The following is a 20,390-nucleotide window of genomic DNA, read 5'->3' on the forward strand; positions in this document are numbered from 1 at the left end:
ACAGGCACCCGCCACCACACCCGGCTAATTTTTCGTATTTTTTTAGTAGAGAGGGGGTTTCACCGTGTTAGCCAGGATGGTCTCGATCTCCTGACCTCGTGATCCACCCGCCTCGGCCTCCTAAAGTGCTGGGATTACAGGCGTGAGCCACTGCGCCCGGCCAAGTAGTCTTAAGTAGTACAACAGCAATGAACTTTATAGAAAAGTGTAGATTTAACATTCTAACAACATAGATGCGTAAGTTCTGAATTTCAAAATGTACAGAAGGATCCAGAGTTCTCACATGTTCACAGTGCAGTTCTTAGTAGGCAGATCATAGTAATAAAACATACAAGTTATAAATTTTAATTTCTAGTTAACATAAATTCTACTCGCCCAGACCATATTTTGTTCTCAGCTCATTCATATTCCCTGATTGGGTCTAAAGTCCAAGAAGAGCTGGAAGTGAAGATAACCTGAAATGCAGGATGTTTTCCCCTCCTTTCCCTGCTCTCTCAACAGAGATATGATTGCTATACAACGCCTATAAAGCTACAAGGAAAAGACATTTTTGTTTTTAGGCTGTGTGTGCTTGATGTTCTAAAAAGCAATCATTTCCATCTGTAGTATGTACTGGGTTACAGAAAGAAAAGAAAAGCCAGGACAGAAGACAAAAGGACTTACAAGCTATCCTGAGTTGTCCTCTTAATTATCATATCTGAAGTGTACTGTCAGTGCCAAACCTCAAATATAACTCTTTCATAAAACAGGCAATGCATTCTAAAACCAGTAAAATTTTGTTTACATATAAATGTAGTTACATCAAGTAAGAGAGAGAGTGAGATCTATTCTACCACACCTAAAACCCATCATGTTTTAGCAGCCTAAAAGTATTTTGAAAAGAATGGCACTTTTGTCTTCCCTTCCTGGGACAGAAATCGTTATGTCTAGCAGGACAAGAGAGGTATTTATCATACCATTCCCAGCACCCATACCTAGTTTAGTGACCTTGGTTTAAGATAATCCTCAATATCTGTCTCTGTTGGCGTAAGTCAACTTTTGATAATTAGCTTTAAGAGTAAAAAAAAAATTCAAACTGGAGTCAATTCAAGATTTTACGGTTTCTACTGAAGACAGAAAAGAACTTTTAAAGTTGACAAGATTAAAATGTCAATTTTAAGAAAATAATTACAAAAGTAAAAAGACTGTGGTTATCAATTTTAGTATTTATTGAATGATGGAAGACAAGGAAAATATCTCTCAAACTCCAAAAACAAATGTTGCACCTTTGCTAAATGTAAAATGAATTTTGAGATATTTGTTTTACATGACAATGAACCTGTCCAAAAAATAATGCAAATTTACCCAGATGGTGCTAATTTATTATTTACAAAAATGCTCTTATCTGCCATAAGTATTGGGGAAAAAACTGTTTTACACTCAGGAACACTAATGAAATACCTTAACGACAACTTAAAAAATAAAATCTTCCCTACCCTCAATGACCACCACTCAAGAAAAGTTACAGAATGCATTAAAAATGAATATATGTGGAAACAAACATAATTATTTCCCACAAACATACACACACAAAAACAGGCACATGCACACACACAAATACAGTGTTGTGCAAAATCAACTTAATGTTTATTTAAGGTCAACAGCCTTGGTAACAAGGAAGATAATGAATATGGCTTCAGTAAAGTTTGCAAGTAAATATCACAAATGTTAATTCTTTTGCTAGCTAACCAGCTATCCTGAGTATGGAATACGTATTATTTAGATAGCTAAAAGGTTATAAACAAAATGGAGGGGTAGGGAGGGGGAAGCACTATAGCAGATTCCACTGAGGTACCTTAGTTTTTATGTAAAGGTCTGTATACCCATTTAATAATTTACATAACAATTCTTTATTCTATATAGTATATGACCATATAGAAACAATGTCTTATGTATTTTATTGTTCTGGTCCAAGAAACTGGAAATAAAAGCAAAACGCTTGTATTCAGATAAAGAACTGGAATGTACTATGAAACCATTAATATAATGCAATATTAAAATAGAAAATTTTTGCATGTAACAAAGGTAGTCAACAAGTTCTCAGATTGTATCTGAAGAGGATTTGAAAATTATAACCCATAAGACAAGGTACGTAAGCATTATTGAAGGCAGTAACAAGGCTGTACCTGCAAATCTTGAGCCCACTGATTTATACTTTACCTTCAGAGATGTATGCTTTTTTTTTGAGACTGTCGCCCAGGCTGGAGGGCAGTGGGGCAATCTCGGCTCACTGCAACCTTCACCTCCCCGGTTCAAGCAATTCCCCTGCCTCAGCCTCCCGAGTAGCTGGGATTACAGGCACACGCCACCACGCCCAACTAATTTTTTTGTATTTTTAGTAGAGACGGGGTTTCACCATGTTGGCCAGAGTGGTCTCAAACTTCTGACCTCGTGATCCGCCCGCCTCGGCCTCCGTAAGTGCTGGGATTACAGGCGTGAGCCACTGCACCCGGCCGATGTATGCATTTTTAAAACAATTAAATGTTCATATTATAGATAAGTCTGACTATAGGTGATACAGGAAACTATACCTAAAAGTAACCACTATGGTTGTTTTTAGATATGCCTTCCTTTAAGTTAAAAAGTTTAAGGCTCATATTTTGGAGGGATACCCTAAAGACATTTTCTCACAGTATGACCTCAATGCATCTACATATATGCTACTGGAAAATTAGAAATAAAACACAACTCTTGTTAAATATATCATTCTTCAACTTTAAAGAGAAACAGAAAACCATTTTAACTACATCCCTTCTTATTTCTCAATACTGGTTTGTTAAGAACTTTTGTCACTCAAAAAGGTAGGTGCAAATCCATAAATTTAGCTTAAAACAGAAGATTAAATAGGTGGGGAGCATGGTAAGACAATGACATATAAAACAAAACCCTTACTATCTTGATTTATACCTTCCCTATCCCATGAAACTTCCTACGTTGCAAACACTGATTTCCTACAAACCATGAAGATTTCCTATGATATTTGCCTATCCTTTTATTAAACTAGGGGCCAAAACTGACATCATTGCTGCAATTAACTTTTACTTGTTCTGGTGAAATGCTTCTTCCTAAATGGCTTCGCCCTAACCAGAAATATAAGCAGTTTTGATGGTTACCATAAATTAAGCCAGAAATGGAAATACCAACAGTAACCCAAAAGGCAGCACAAAGAACCCCAACTGAAAGTCATCAACCAAAGTATGTGCCCAGAATAATACCAAAAACAAACAAAATAGATTTGCAATGAGCAGAGTTTCTTACAGCAACGCATACATCAAAGACTTCTGATTTTTAATTACAATAGTAGAAGCAGTGTCAAATAGTGAGTCTATCATTAAAGAGGTCTGTTTTACTCATCTTTAGTTAGGCACTGTCAATCTGTCTCCTACCTCAATTTAATTTCTAGAACTTCTTTCGAAAAGGAAGTACTCCAAGTTGTTTGCCTTGCTAGGGTAGGGAGGAGATCCTGAGAGATAAGAGGTACCACAAAGTATTTTGTTAGTTATATCTCTATATGGCAGTTGAGTCATTGTCATTGCCCTTATTTTACAGTTTTGTATTTGCCATATTTTTCTCCCATTCTGCAAGAAAAATGTAAAAGGATTTTAATTGCTCACAAGCTTTCTGTAACTAAAGATTTTATACTTAGCTATTACTTAGTAAAGGTACTTACTAGTAAGAAAATTCTCTAAACTTCTTATCATTCCATACACAATAAAAAAAATCTATGGTAGGCTATGTAATCTGGCCACGTAACTATTAGTTAGAAGCCTTTGTTATCTTTAACATACCTTGTTTCTCCCAACTTTCTAAAACTGTTTCTATTACCTAAACTGCTTTCTTAATCGTTTAATATAAAACTTTTTTCAATGTATTTTGGGGAGAAGGGCTAAGGAATTTCACATATTGATCTTATTCAGCAATTTAAGAAAATTATGCAAAATATGATATATATATATACACACATTCACACACACACAGATGCACACTTTCTTAACTGAGTCTTGGTTGTTAAAAATGCCTGCACAGGCTGGGCGCTGTGGCTCACACCTGCAATCCCAGCACTTTGGGAGGCCAAGGTGGGTGGATCACGAGGTCAAGAGATCAAGACCATCCTGGCCAACATGATGAAACCCCATCTCTACTAAAAATACAAAAATTAGCTGGGTGTTGTGGTGCGTGCCTGTAGTCCCAGCTACTCAGGAGGCTGAGGCAGGAGAATAATCACTTGAACCCGAGAGGCAGAGGTTGCAGTGAGCCGAGATCACACCACTGAACTCCAGCCTGGTGACAGAATGAAACTCCATATCAAAAAAAAGAAAAAAAGAAAAAAAGAAAAAAAAAAAAGCCTGCAGTGTGAGGAACTTAAATATTTACTAGATTTGAATTACATACATTTGCACTACAATACCACACTAAATAGATATACCAGCAGAGAATCATATCAAACAAATGGCTTAAATGAATTGTCAGTTTGTCTTTACAGACTCAACAGAAAACATATTTATTAATATGAACATATGAACCTTTATTAAGTGGCTCACATTTCAGTATAAATCACACTAAAAAGATATTTAAAAGCTATTTACACTACGGTGCTGACACATTTAAAATGAAAAAAAAGATATAAATAAGCTCTATGGAAAAGCTTTAAATTGTTGAAAAAGAATTCTGGCTCATATTACAAAATATATATATATTTATATATATATATGTTAATGTCAGCTCTATTCTAAAACCTAAAATTCCAACGTAAATGATTTTTTTTTTAAAGACTCCTTTATGTTTAAACCTGCAATGTTTACAGTGCATCTGGCCCTAAGTGCTTAATACTTCACAGTTATGGACAGGCACTGAGGAATGTTACAAAGCTACATAAACTATGTTTTGTAACAGACATAGGAGCAAGTCCTTGGCTTGCTTTCAGAATTCATGAATCTTTATTACATTAAATTTTTTTAAAAAAGGATTTTAGATGGTATATGCAAATTTAGCACAAAATGTCATCGTCTTTTTTATCTTGATTTGAATGTGCTGAACTGTGTTGCCTTGTATCAACTAGACTTAGATTTCCAGGGCACAATTCTTCCTTTAAATCTTTGTTGCTATTTTCAAATTTAGAATCCATGTCAATCTTAAATTCTGTAAATTGAACATGATCCAATTTTGCTTTAACATTCTTGCCATCCATATTATTCAGTGCTGTAGTCTTTTCAGGAATATTAACATTCACAGGTTCTTCCTTGATTCTTACAGATGCAATAGGTTCATGTTTAATCTGCTGTAATTCATATTTAGAATGAAGTTTATCTGGAAAAACAGAATCCAAGGAGGCTTTGCTTACAGCACAAATCATGTTGTCAGTGTGAGGTCCAAGAACAGATGATGTGGAATCTGATGATGTGCCTGTTTCATGAGTAGCTGTATTCTGAGAAGTGTCCTCCTCTGAGTGATATAATTTGAGCCGAATATGCCATGCTAAACTGCATACAGCTGAAACTGTCTTGAACTGATGAACAACATTCCTTGGAATAAAATAAATGTCATTATCATATAGCTGAATCCTGGCATAGCGAATGCCTTCCCTCCTCAGTTGATTCAGTTTTGCATCATCAACCCATTGGACACACTAAAAAATAATAAAACAAGAAATACAAATAAGTCTCTTCACAATAAAAACTAAACCAAAGACAGTAAGTGTATTAAAAATACCTGGGACAGTGGAGGTTCATGTAAATCTAACTGCATTCGTTGAACTACTTCTAAGAAATCTTCAGCATGAAAACAAATTACATCTTTGGTTATACGGGGTTGATCAGGCCTAAAAAAGAAAACGAGATAACAAGAATCTGCCATAAATGCTTCACTCTTTTGAGTCCTTATTAAACTCAAAGCAAAAATAGTTTATGGTCAATACCATAGTACTGTCTTACAAATAAAGTTAAACTGTTAATTGGAAAGCCATTTCACATATTTAAAGAAAGGGCCAACACCATGACTTTCAACCTAGACACAGATTAAAAACTGACTTCGTTTTTATATAAATATTTGTCACAAGAGTTTGGAAAATTGAAATGATCTGAATTGGTAAATTATACAAACCAAGAAAATTAAGTGTTCTATTTGAAGAATAAGATCAATGCTTCATAAATTTAAGTGCTAAAGTTGAAAACACTACATAAAAATTAGAAGTAAATATGAGGAAAAGGGAGTTATTTCATTTCCATAGAAGATACATATAACTATACTGATGCATAAAACTCTTAAATAACTTTATAAATTAAGAGAGTTCATTAGAAAAGTACTAATACAATAAACTTGGTATTTGCTGAGGTTACTCATGCCTTTAAATATAATTCTAAAAAACTCTCAAATTCTTCAATTAATTAGGAATATATAAATACATTTTTAAAGAGATGCTAAAAAATGGATTTTGGAATAAAATTCCAAACAACATAAAGAAAATCATATGAAGGCAAATCATAACTAAATTTCTAAAAACCAGTGATAAAAGAGAAAATCTGAGAATCATGTAATACATTATATACAGAGAAAGAAGGATAAGAATGATCATAGACTTAACAAAGACAATGCAAGCCTGAAGAGAATGGACTACTTTTAAAGTATTAGAAGAAAAAGTCAATCTAGAATTCTATATCCACCAAAAATATCCTCCAAAAAATGTGAAATAAAAACATGTTCAAATAAACAAAAGCTGAATCTGTCACCGAGAAAACAGCATAACAAAGACTGCTAAAGGAATTTCTTCAGGCCGAAGGAAAATGAAACTTAAATGAAAATGTAGATCTATGAAAAGGAATGTACAGCACACCTAATGATAAATATGGAAGAGGTTTTATTCTCTTTAAATTTAAAGAAATCTCTTTAGAAATGATTCTTTAAAGCAAAATAACATACATCATGGGGTTTATAGCATATGTAAAGTAAAATACATGACAATTAGCACAAAGGCCAGAAATGTGAGGGGGGAGGGAATAAATGGAAGTATACTATTGAAAGGTTCTTACACATTACATAAAGAAGTCTCATATTATTTGAAGGTAGATTGTGGTAAGTTGACAATACTGAAATAAAAAAAAAAACCCACAGAGCTACAAGCTACTAACCAAATCATGGAGGTAAAATGGAATGCTTAAAAATGACAAGAAAAGGGGAAACAAAAGAATAAAGAATAAAGAAGCAAATTGGAAAAAGCAAGATGGTAAATTTAAAACCAAATTTACTAATATTTCTATTAAATATAAATAATCTAAATACTCCAATTAAAAGACAGAGATTGTCACTGGGTTAAAAAAAAGGTAAGACCCAACTATATGATATCTATCTACATGTAACAATAATATAGACATACAGATAAGTTAAAAGAAAAAGAATGGGAAAAGATAGAGCATGTAAATACAAATAAGAAGAAGGCTGAATTGGCTATATTAACAAAGTTTCAGGACAAGGAATATTACCAAGGATAAAAAGGGCACTTTATAATGAAAAAAGGGGCCAATTCATCAAGAATAACAATTCTAAATGTGTACTTGCCTAAGAACACAGCTTCAAACTATATGGAACAACCTTCAAAACACTACGCTAAGTGAAAGAAGCTAATCACAAAAGACCACGTTATGTGATTCCATTTATATTAGATGTTAAGAATAGACATATACCTACAGACAGAAAGTAAATTAGTGCTTGCCTAGGGCTGGCAGGATGGAAGATGGAGGATTGGGGAGGTGATGTCTAAAAGGTGTAGTTCCTTTCTGAGGTGACGAAAATGTTCTATCATTTTGGTGGTGGTTGCATAACTGTGAATATACTAAAAACTATTCAACTGTACACTTTAAATGGGTGAACTGTATGATATGTGATCATAGCTTGATAAAGCTGTCACAAAGGAATAGAGCAAAACCTAGAAAAACTGACAGGAAAAACAGGCAAATCCAATATTAAAGTTGCAAATTAACAAGCAGACAAAAATAAGTGAGAATATAAAAAAAGTGAACCACATTCACTATCAACAAAGTTGACTTAATTGCTCTTAATTTATAGAGCACTATATCCCTAACAACAGCAAAATACACTTTTTTTTTTGAGACGGAGTCTTACGTCAATCGCCCAGGCTGGAGTGCAGTGGTGCCATCTAAGCTCACTGCAACCTTCACCTCCTAGGTTTAAGCGTTTCTTGTGCCTCAGCCTCCCGAGGAGCTGGGATTACAGGTGTGTGCCACCACGCCCAGCTAATTTTTGTATTTTTAGTACATATGGGGTTTCATCATGTTGCCCAGGCTGGTCTGGAACTCCTGACCTCAGGTGATCCGCCCGCCTTGGCCTCCCAAAATGCTGAGATTACAGTTGTGAGCCACTGCGCCTAGCCAAAATACACATTTTTTAAAGTGGACATATAAAAATTCATCAAGATGGTCCATAAAACAAACCCCAAGAAATTTAGAAGCACTAAAATCATACAGAATATGTTCTCTGACCACAAGAAATTAAATTAGAAATGAAAAACACCAAAACAAAAATCTGGAAAAAAATCCTCAAATATTGGAAACTAAACAACACTTCTTGATAACCCATGGGTTAAAAAAGAAATCAAACAGGAATTAGAGATATCCTGAACTGAAATGAAAATGCAATAGAAAAATCTGTGAAACACAGCACGATCTCGGCTCACTGCAACCTCCACCTCCCAGGTTCAAGCAATTCTCGTGCCTCAGCCTCCCAAACAGCTGGCATTATAGGCATGCATGCCCAGCTAATTTTTGTATTTTTAGGAGAGGCAAGGTTTCACCATGTTGGCCAGGCTGGTCTTGAACTCCTAACTTCAAGTGATCTACCCACCTCGGCCTCCAAAAGTGCTGGGATTACTAGCATGAGCCATGGCACCTGGCCTGTTTCTCCTTTTTTTAAAAAATTAAACTGCTCTAATAAGGCCAGGTGCAGTGTTTCGCACCTGTAATCCTAGCACTTTGAGATTCCAGCCTGGGCAACAGAGCAAGACCGTGTCTCTACAAAAAATTTTAAAATAGGCCAACTCTGGACATACTGCCTATGAGTTAGTCCTGCTCTACAAGGAACAGTAATACAAATAAACAGAATGTAAAAATAAATAAATATTCACTGGATGTGGTGGTGTGTGGCTGTAGTCCTAGCTACTCAGGAGGCTGAGGCAGGAGGCTTGCTTGAAGCTGGGTGGTCAAGGCTGCTGTGAGCCATGACAGCACCACTGAACTATAGCCTGGGCAACAGAGTGAGGCCCTATCTCTTAAAGAAAAAAACAAATTTTAATGGCTCTAATAAGCAAAATAGCATATTCCAACTCACATTTCATACCCAAACAATACTCGATTTTGGAAAACAAAAATCTAAGCAAGCAAAATTATCTTTTTTTTTTTTTTTTTTTTTTGGTGGTGGGACGGAGTTTTGCTCTTGTCGCCCCAGGCTGAAGTGCAGTGGCACGATCTTGGCTCACTGCAACCTCTGCCTCCTGGGTTCAAGCAATTCTCCTGCCTCAGCCTCCTGAGTAGCTGGGATTACAGGCACGTGCCACCATGCCCAGCTAATTTTTGTGTATGTGTGTATTTTTAGTAGAGATGGGGTTTTACCATGTTGGTCAGGCTGGTGTTGAACTCCTGACCTCATGATCTGCCCACCTCAGCCTCCGAAAGTGCTGGGATTACAGTTGTGAGCCACCGCACCTGGCCCCAGCTAATTTTTGTATTTTTAATAGAGATGAGGTTTCACCATGTTGTCCAGGCTGGTCTCGAACTCCTGACCTCAGGTGATCCCACCCACCTCGGCCTCCCAAAGTGCTGGAATTACAGGTGTGAGCCATCACACCTGGCCGCAAAATTACAATAACTTTGCTTTATATGTTTTATCAATTTAATAAATGGAAAGGTATTTAATGTATGAGATGACACCTCAAGTATATTAAAAAGAATAATCTATTTTTTAATCTGTCAAAATATTCAAAGTGAAACTTGTAAGCAAAGCTGGAAAAAAAAGAATACAGAAAAGCAAATACATAAGAAAGAGAAACCAAACCTCAGAAAGGGTACAGCAAAGCAGGAGGAAGAGAAAACAGAAGAGTATGGAATCAGATTGAAATCAGTCTCAGCTCTACCATTTATTAACTATATGACTGTAAAAAAAATTATTTGACAGCCCTGAGCCTCAGTTTCCTTATGTGATAAATACGGAGCAAAAAGCAGTTGAGAAAAATTAAATGACATTTGTAAACAGGCATACAGTATGCACCAGGTAAGCCTTAGCTTTCCTTTTCATTTTTTTTACATCTAGTCACTTAGAACATGAAATTAATTATTTCAGTTAACCCAAATGATGAAACCTAGATTCTAGCAATTTATTTGTTTTTGTTTTTGTTCGAGATAGAGTCTTGCTCTGTCACCCAGGCTGGAGTGCAGTGGCGCGATCTCGGCTCACTGCACCCTCAGCCTCCTGGGTTCAAGCAATTCTCCTGCCTCAGGCTCCCGAATAGCTAGGACTACAGGCGTGCGCCACCACGCCCGGCTAACTTTTGTATTTTTAGTACAGACGGGGTTTCACCATATTGGCTAGGCTGGTCTTGATCTCCTGACCTTGTGATCCACCCACCTCGGCCTCCCAAAGTGCTGGGATTACAGGTGTGAGCCACCCCACCCAGCCAGATTCTAGCAATTTAAAATCTTTAGTACAATTATACAATTAAGATATCCAAATATGGGTAAAAAATGAAACTTTTCCCACAGTAAGGAGGAATTACTAAGATTTTCCAAGAAAAATTGTAGAAGCCAAGAAATTCTTTCATTAAAATAGCGGTAGTTATATATACCACTCTCCACAGTGCACAGCCTTCAGCACTCCAACAGCAGCTGTAGTCTGTCGTTCAAAACCTTGTCCTATATGATCTGCATGAGCTCTTGTCCTGTCTTCAAAGAGCATCTCACGGGGCTCACTTGTTCGAGGTAGGTACTGAAGATTTTTTATTTCATTGGTAGTTCTGTTTTTTAAAAAAAAGAAAATTACATTTATATAATGACACTTAATTGCTATCAAACATTCAATAATCACATAATTCAGACAAAATATATGAAATCTGCTCTCAAATCAAATTCTATCTTTAAAATGAACACAAACAAACAAAAACACAAATACGATGCCCTCATTTTTCTAATACACCTTCACAACAGGAACAGTTGTAAGGAAATACATGGATAAAAAATTAAATTACAAATGGTGTTGTTTACCCAAGTTTCCCTATACACAGAATCTTTACCTGGGGTTTGGGTACCATGCCCCCACTCAGATCTCTTGGGTAACACAAGATAGATATATATCTGAAACAAATGGGTAACTTTTAAAAATGCATTAATTCAATATTGATAGGACACATACTATGTGCTAGGTACTATCTAAGAACTGGGGCCAGTGAATGAGACAATAGCAAATAAGACAGAAGAGGACCCCACTCTTGTGGGAGTTTATAGTCTGTCTAGTGAGGGAAGAATCAAAAAATAGATTTAGCAATAAAACACCCAGCAATAAGTGCTTCCACAAAACATGCATGGTTTATTGGAGGTAGAAAGGAAAACCTTAGCTCTGTCTTGGAAGACAGCTATTTCCCACTGGCCCTCTCCTCCACCACTTTCCTTCTAGAATGCATATATACACAGAAGTTGCTGCCTACTTAGCCTCACTCATTGCAGAAACCTCTCCAGTTTTGCTGTAGGCAAGGAAAAGGGTAAGAATTTCTTTGGCAGAGAGTCATCATTTTATCTTCCTCTACGGTTTTTGCTTCTTCCAGATGCAACTCTGCATTACCCCCATAATTGTCTCCTCTCATCCTTATCTATCTTCCCAGGGATCACTCTTCCTTACTGGTTCTCTACTTTCCCACCCTTAATCTCTATTATTTAACTACTCTTTGTGCACCCCTGCATTACAGTCTTATTACACATATACATAATAATTTGTTTTTTTTGGTTCTTTGTGAATAATGTTCTACATGTGTCAGAATGCCAGATGGTGTTGCTTCCTCTGGAAACCTAACAGGTTCTCAAACCCACAAATTTAGCTGCATAAATACCACATTCTAATGAATTAAGACTGTACAGCACTTGACACAATGCCTGACACTGTTTTTGTTAGACTATTATTATCGTATATACCATGGGTTGTATACCCTGAAGTGAATGGAAGTTCCTCAAGGTAGTGGTGAACCCCCTTAAAGTACATCTAAAAGTTTGTATTTATCTGCATTGTTCTGAGAAAAGACTTTCAGATTCTCAAAATGATCCATACATTCTAAAAAAATAAATAAATAAATAAAAATTAAAAAAAAAATTAAGAATCACTGAGGAGGCCGGGCGCAGTGGCTCACGCTTGTAATCCTAGCACTTTGGGAGGCCAAGGCAGGTGGATCACCTGAGGTCAGGAGTTTGAGACCAGCCTGGCCAAAATGGCGAAATCCCGTCTCTCTTAAAAATACAAAAATGAGCTGGGAATGGTGGTGCACGCCTTTAATCCCAGCTACTGAGGAGGCTGAGGCAGGAGAATCACTTGAACCCAGGAGGCAGAGGTTGCAGTGAGCCGAGATTGTGCCACTGCACTCCAGCCTGGGTGACAGAGCTAGACTCTATCTCAAAAAAAAAAAAAAAAAAAAAGAATCGCTGAGGAACACATCAATTTTACCATTTACTACTAACTTACAAATTAACCTGTAAAATCTTATTCATCCAATATTAAGCACCAGACACTGTTTAGGTGCTAGAGAAACATTAGTAACAAACCCAACAAAGTCCCTGCCATCATGCAACCCAGAGTTTACTCAATGACTTTTTCCCTGTTTTCTTTTTAACTTAATAATCACTGTAACCGGTAAAACCATCTTTAGGTAATCTAAAAAGCTATAATCAGGACGGGCACAGTGGCTCACGCCTATGCACTCTGGGTGGCCGAGGCAGGAGGATCACGAGATCAAGAGATCAAGACCATCCTGGCCAACATGGTGAAACACCATCTCTACTGAAAATACAAAAATTAGCCGGGTGTGGTGGCGTGCGCCTGTAGTCCCAGCTACTCAGGAGGCTGAGGCAGGTGAATCGTTTGAACCCGGGAGGTGGAGGTTGCAGTGAGCCGAGATTGCACCCCTGCACTCCAGCCTGGCGACAGAGCAAGACTCAGTCTCAAAAACAAACAAAACAAAACAAAACAAAAGGCTATAATCTCTCCTAGCATCATCTCCATCCATTCCAATCGACGTTAACCTAATGTACATTTTCTCCACACTTTTCTCTGTGCTCACTTAAGTACACAATCACACATAATAGGGTTTTGTTATTTCTTTGGATAAAAACAAAATCATATTAGATACATTACTCTACATTTGGCTGTTTTCAAATGTCATGAATATCCATCCAGATCAAGACATTTTTTAAAACTTTAACTATTTCACCATTTTTTTTTTAAGAGATAGGGTCTGGTTCTGTCACCCAGGCTGGAGTGCAGTGATGTACTCATAGCTTACTGCAGCCTCAAACTCCTGGGCTCAAGCAGTCCTTGACTCAGCCTTCCGAGTAGCTAGGGCTACAGGCATGTACCACCACATTGGCTAAATTTTTTAATTTATTTTGTAGAGGCGGCATCTCACTATGTTGCTCAGGCTGGTCCTGAACTCTTGGGATTCAAGTTATCCTCCCACCTGGGCCACCCAAAGTGCTAGGATTACATGAAAGAGCCACTGCACCTGGCGTATTTCACTATACTCTTTTTTTTGAAACAGAGTCTCGCTCTATCAGCCAGGCTGGAGTGCAGTGAAGCTATCTGGGCTCACTGCAACCTCTACCTCCCAGGCTCAAGCAATTCTCCTGCCTCAGCCTCCTGAATAGCTGGGATTACAGTCATGTCCCACCACGCTGGGCTAATTTGTTCTATTTTTAGTAGAGACGGGGTTTCCTCATGTTGGCCAGGCTGATCTTCAAACTCCTGACTTCAGGTAATCCACCCGCCTCAGCCTCCCGAAGTGCTGGGATTACAGGCGTGAGCCACTGCACCCGGCCTAACTATACTCTTTAATAAGAATGTATGAAATCTATTCAACCATTCCCCTACTGACAGGCATTCAGACCATTTTAAAATGTTTTCCTTACCACAAATTTATTTGCCTTTCGTGTTTTTATTCCTTGGGATTCCCAAAAGTAGGAGCGCTAGATCAGAGAGTTTTATGTTAAATTTTATGATCTACTGCCAGATTACTTTCACAAAATTACAGCAGCTCATCCTCCAGTCAACAATATATAAAAAATTGTTTCTTCACATACCTACCAGCCTATAATATTAATGCTATATTCATAATTTTTGCCAATATAATGAATAAAAATATCTCATAGTTCTTTTAAAATAAACTTAACTACCTGAGGTTATTTTTCTACTGGGTTGTTTACACTTGAGAATGCTCTTTGTACATTAACTTTGGTGTGTCATGAGTTCCAAATGTTTTAGTCCAGTCTATCATAATTTTGAACCTCATTGTTGATGTCGCTTCCCCCCCAAATACTATTGCCACTGCATTGTTTGGTCTTGCTTAGGAAGGTCTCCTCCAAGCTTAAACAATTTTATTCTAATATTTTAACTGTTTTATCTGTGATGCTTAATTCTCTAATTTACTTCTTGTATGAGGCAGGGGCTCTGCCTTTGTTTTTATGAGAGCCAAATATGCCAGCATTATTCATTAAATACATCTTCCTCTTCCCACCTATCTCATATATTAAGTTCCCAATATACTTAGATCTATTTCTGGACTCTTATTCCAATGATCTATTTGAACTTTATAGTAATTTTTAATATCCTGTATCATAAGCTGCCTCTCACTAATCTTCTCTTTCACTGAAAACTTTACTTCCTTATGAATTTTAAAATAATTTTATCCAGGACTGGAAGTGTTAGTCCAATTGAAATGCAGAAAATTTTAAAGAACTATCATTTTTATCCAATCCAGAACACAGCAGGGCTTTCCATTCGTTCTGATCTTATTTTATATCCTCCACAAAACATTTTAGTCTTCTTAGTACAGGTTCTGAATATTATTACATTTATTCTAAAATAGTTTATATCTTATGACATTTTTTCCACCATCATTACAATTTCTTGTCATTTGCCTCCATTTCTCATGCCTTATTTACATTTTAGGTTTTATAACAAATTGTATTAGCATGTATCGCTATTTTGAAATTTATATTCCAATTGTGCTCTAAACTTTGCATTCCTCCTTCCTCCAATTTTTAACTAACCTACACACCCCAACATACAAACACTCATCTCCTCCAATAAAAATGTGTATACAACATACCTTTTCCTTTTGAAAGGTGACTTTGGCATATCAGCCACAGGGATCATTTGTTCTCCTGGACGAACCCACATGATGGGACCATCATCACTATCTTTTCGACTCTGTAATTTTAGACTAGATAGCGTCCCCCATGGCAGTGTACACTGGAGATAAATAATTAGGTAGATTGCAATTATTTTCAAAATGTATCTTCAAGTGTATGTTAATAATAATATTGTTCCCCTGACAAACACACTTTCATACACAGCTTTATACTTAAGCATCTGAAATACATAATATTGAATATATCCCTATATATTGATATACTTTGCTTCAAAAAATTGTTTCAAACACACCAAGAAAATAATTATGCTTGGATGGTTCTGTCCCCCTACCCTGCTAGAGGTATGATTCACTATATTCATCATTTGTTATTCTTCCTTCTACCATATAGATCATATGATGTTAACGGACTAAATAAGCAAGTGCTCTCGTAAGAATCTATAAAAATGAACAATTAAATTTGAGTTTAAAAACTGGATACCTCTTTGATTAACGATAATTAAAAACAAAACAAAACAAAATCAAAACATATTTCTGTTTAGCAGTTTCTTGAAGAGGTTGTTGGCTTAAACCAGAGATTAAAGTATTTTAAAATGAAAGAACAAGGCTGGGCGCGCAGTGGCTCACGCCTGTAATCCGAGCACTTTGGGAGGCCGAGGCGGGCGGATCACGAGGTCAAGATATCAAGATATCGAGACCATCCTGGCCAGCACGGTGAAACCCCGTCTCTACAAAATACAAAAATTAGCTGGGCACGGTGGCGCGCACCTGTAGTCCCAGCCACTCAGGAGGCTGAGGCAGGAGAATCGCTTGAACCGCGGAGGCGGAGGTTGCAGTGAGCCGAAATCACGCCACTGCACTCCAGCCTGGTGACAGAACGAGACTCCAAAGAACGAAAGGAGAGGGAGGGGGGAGGGAGAAGGGGGGAGGGGGGAGAGGAGGGGAAGGGGGAGGGAGAAGGGGGAGGCGGGAGAGGAGGGGAAGGGGGAGGGAGAAAGGGGGGAGGGGAGGGGAGGGGAGGAGAGGCGAGAGACAGAGGGGAAGGGGAAGGGGAAGAGAAAAGAGAAGACGGTGGCCGGGCACGGTGGCTCAGGCCTGCAATCCCAACACTTCAGGAGGCTGAGGGAGGCAGATCACCTGAGCTCAGGAGTTTGAGACCGGACTGGGCAACATGGAGAAACCTCGTCTCTACTAAAAATACAAAAAATTAGCCTAGCATGGTAGTGTGTGTCTGTAATCCCAGCTACTCGAAAGGCTGAGGCATGAGAATTGCTTGAACCTGAGAGGCAGAGGTTGCAGTGAGCCGAGATCGCGCCACTGCCCTCCAGCCTGGATGACACAGCGAGACTCCATCTGAAACCAAAAACAAACAAACAAAAAAAGACAGAGAGAGGGAAGAAGGAAACTGAGGGCCACTGTCCATGGAATGTTGAGAACAAAATTAAAAAAAAAAAAATTTCACCACACACCCCCTTTCCAAAAAGGCTTGTCAAATTTCTTTAGAAACAATGCATTTAGGTTGGGTGTGGGTGGCTCACGTCTGTAATCACAGCACTTTGGGAGGCTGAAGGAGGAGGACTGCTTGAGCCCAGGACTTCAAAGCTAGCCTGGGCAACATAGCAGGACCCCATCAAAAGAAAGGAAGGGAAAGGGAAAGGGAAGGGGAAGGGGAAGGGGAAGGGGAAGGGGAAAGGTAAGGGGAAGGAGAAGGGGAAGGGGAAGAGGAAAGGGAAGGGGAAGGGGAAGGAAAGGAAAGGAAAGGAGAAATAATGCATTTAGTTCATGTGCTTTGAAAATTAAATTTGAAGCAACCATTTAAATAATATTTGGTAATTTTTAAATATAATTCAATAATAAATGCAACCTAATTCCATGATGTAACTACTAGAGAGAAGTAGAAAAGGAACAAAAAGTTTAAAAGGAAAAGAGAAAAAGGAATGGAACAAGGTTAAAGAGAAAGGGAAGAAAAAGATATATGTACATATAGGGTAAAAACACCAAGCAAATAGAAGTAATAAAAGAAGAGATGTCCTATAGATTATGTGGTATCAGAAATCTTGTCACATTCCACAGCTTACCTGGACCCTGAATTTCAGTGTAGGTTTGCACTGACCTTTGAGTTACTGATTAAATAATTAACCTAACCACACAGCTCAGAGTGGGATAGCCCCAGCACCTCACAATAAGAAATACTTTTTGAAAATCAAGAGGCTTTAAAAAAAAAAAAAAGGAATCTGGCTACAAACTATTTAAAGGGGCCTGTGGGGGTGGGCACAGTGGCTCACACCTGTAATCCCAGCACTCTGGAAGGCCAAGACAGGAGGATCACTTGAGTCCAAGAGTTCAAGACCAGCCTGAGCAACATGGTGAAACCCCATTTCCACAAAAAATACAAAAGTTAGCTGGGCATGGTGGCATGTGCCTGTAATCCGAGGTACTTGGGAGGCTGAGGTGGGAGGATCGTCCAAGCCCACGGAGGTCAGGGCTCCACATTACACCACTACACTCCAGCCTGGGCACAGAGTGAGGCTGTCTCAAAAAAATAAATTAAATAAAGGGGCCTTTGGCTACATTGTCTAAACATGTTATTTTATGGATGATGAAACTGAAGCCCAGAAAGTTTAAAGGGCTTGACCAACCCAGATAAGTACAGCCATGGCTAAAATATGGGTGTGTAATTTCCCAGGCGAGTTTTCCTGGAATTTAGTTTAGGAATGCTAAACTGCCATTCGTTTGTCTTAAACATTTGTAGTAGAATCCTTCCTGTACTTTATAAGTCCTTTAGTACTTAGTTCACAAAGAGCTGATAAACACATGGAACCTAATTTCCTAAAGTGTTAAGAGGTGTTATTTCATGGCCCACCACTTAGCTTTGCCATTACAATTAGAACCTGAGATGTCGCATGTACACACTACACAAGAATTATGTCAGTTTCCCATCTCTTGCTCTCCTTCCCTCCAGTTCAAATAAAACCAAAACGTTTCTATTTCTGAAACAGCCATTCATTTATATTGCATGTAGCATGAAAGAAACAAACACACTTTAGATTACTCATACTGGTTTTTCTTGCCTTTTTTTAAAAAAACTCTAATCCCATGACAGATTATCTCTTACTTTTAAAAATGGTGACTCTTCCAACATGTCAAGGAACTCAGGGAAATAATCTCCTACTTCTTCATCAACTGCTCCCACCAAGCTTATTTGTCTCATTGGGCCAGCTCTGTAAGTACCATGAGAATACGTTCTTTTTACCTGAAGAAACATGGATTTAATTAAAAGTTAAATACGTTCTTTTTACCTGAAGAATATGGATTTAATTAAAAGTTACACATAAGATAATGCTTGCTATCATTTTGTAACAATAAATTATTATCTCAGAATATTATATCATAATGAGGCAAGCAAAACAAAACTTTACTAACAGTAACAGATAAGGCATTTTAAAAATAAAACTTGCACTAAATCAAGCTATTTTACTTTCTCTAACTATTCCTACACACTGCTTATGAAAACAGAGTTAAGACAAATAAGCATTAATTCTAGACAACTGACATCTCCTTAGAACAGAGGAACTCATTATCTGAGTATTCAAAAGTTGGTGTACCTGCATTTTTCTAAAGTGAAATGAAGTTCATATCTTTTCATCAACATTTTCAAAATTAGACCCTCTGAAAACATTTAACCATCAACAGTGGCTTATATGACTAAAAGGCCACCAGGGATGCTCTTCTTTTTTGATCTTACCATATTAACTAGAAACCAGTTTATATATCTATTATTAACTCTCATGAGAAACTATTAGAAATTAAGAATCACAGCCGGGCACAGTGGCTCACACCTGTAATCCCAGCACTTTGGGAGGCCAAGGCAGGCGGATCATGAGGTCAGGAGATCGAGACCATCCTGGCCAACATGGTGAAACCCCGTCTCTACTAAAAATACAAAAAAATTAGCCGAGTGTGGTGGCGGGCGTGCGCCTGTAGTCCCAGCTACTTGGGAGGCTGAGGCAGGAGAATGGCGTGAACCTGGGAGGCAGAGCTTGCAATGAGCCGAGATTGTGCCACTGCACTCCAGCCTGGGTGACAGAGCGAGACTATGTCTCAAAAAAAAAAAAAAAAAAAAAAAAAGAAAAGAAAGAAATTAAGAATCAGGAATCCTAAAATCCAAATCTGCCTTTGCTATCTACCAGTTACATGACCTTCAGAAATCATTTGCGTTCCTTGAGCTGTGGTTTCCTTAACTGGAATGTTTTACAGCAGATTGCTGAAGAAAATTTGATAATGATATAAACTCACCTGCCACAATGCTAGCAAATGGGTGGCATTCAAAGAGCCAAAACAAAGCCATGTGCACCTCAAGATTCTTTGGTAACTACATTTCTTGCCAGCATATTTAAATCCTGACAAAGAAACCTATGTGTTTTCATATACTAACACTAGTAAACAAGCTGAGTCTGTCTTCAAGCGAAACAACTCGTTTTGATAACCAAATTATAGGCAAAATTGTAATTGTCTTTCTCTGGATTAGCCTTTGTGGACAACAAGTTTAGGAGACCAATTTGTCCCAGTTTGCCCAGGACTATCAGTCTTAAAACTGAAAGTCTTGTATTTCAGGCAAACATGGATGTCAACTTTTATCACATCACAGACACAGATTATAAAAGATAGTCACAGCAAAAGTTGAATCCTTACAATCATAGCTGGTAAGAGTGTCACAACGTAACAAAGTAAACCCCAACCCACATGTTTTCCTAACAAAATCATTTAAGAAAGAGAATCTCATTTGTTATTATAATCAGCAAAGCAGTTTAATAATGACATTCTTTAATAAATTCACCAGATTTCTAAGCTTAAATTTTCCTAAACTGTTACAAATTGACTTCTCAGAACCACAAACCATTCCTACAAGTTAGAAAATTAAGGGCCTGTAAGCCCAGCACTTTGAGAA

At 37.7% G+C, this 20,390-nt stretch overlaps 1 protein-coding gene across 1 annotated transcript in view; it reads right to left on the minus strand.

The window, feature by feature from the left end:
- Window positions 1-1,185: 1,185 nt before the first annotated feature.
- The window catches only part of RSBN1L (round spermatid basic protein 1 like), a 98,850-nt gene continuing 79,645 nt past the window's right edge, over window positions 1,186-20,390 (minus strand). Inside the window, exons 4-8 of the mRNA XM_004045640.5 lie at window positions 18,558-18,695; window positions 15,401-15,543; window positions 10,886-11,053; window positions 5,749-5,857; window positions 1,186-5,665 (exon numbers count right to left, since the gene is read on the minus strand). Coding sequence (XP_004045688.2) covers window positions 5,027-5,665; window positions 5,749-5,857; window positions 10,886-11,053; window positions 15,401-15,543; window positions 18,558-18,695 — 1,197 coding nt within the window. The 3' untranslated portion in view covers window positions 1,186-5,026. The remainder of the gene's footprint in view (window positions 5,666-5,748; window positions 5,858-10,885; window positions 11,054-15,400; window positions 15,544-18,557; window positions 18,696-20,390) is intronic.

This window comes from Gorilla gorilla, chromosome 6 (genome assembly GCF_029281585.2).
Source record: "Gorilla gorilla gorilla isolate KB3781 chromosome 6, NHGRI_mGorGor1-v2.1_pri, whole genome shotgun sequence".
NCBI classification, from domain to species: Eukaryota; Metazoa; Chordata; class Mammalia; order Primates; family Hominidae; genus Gorilla; species Gorilla gorilla.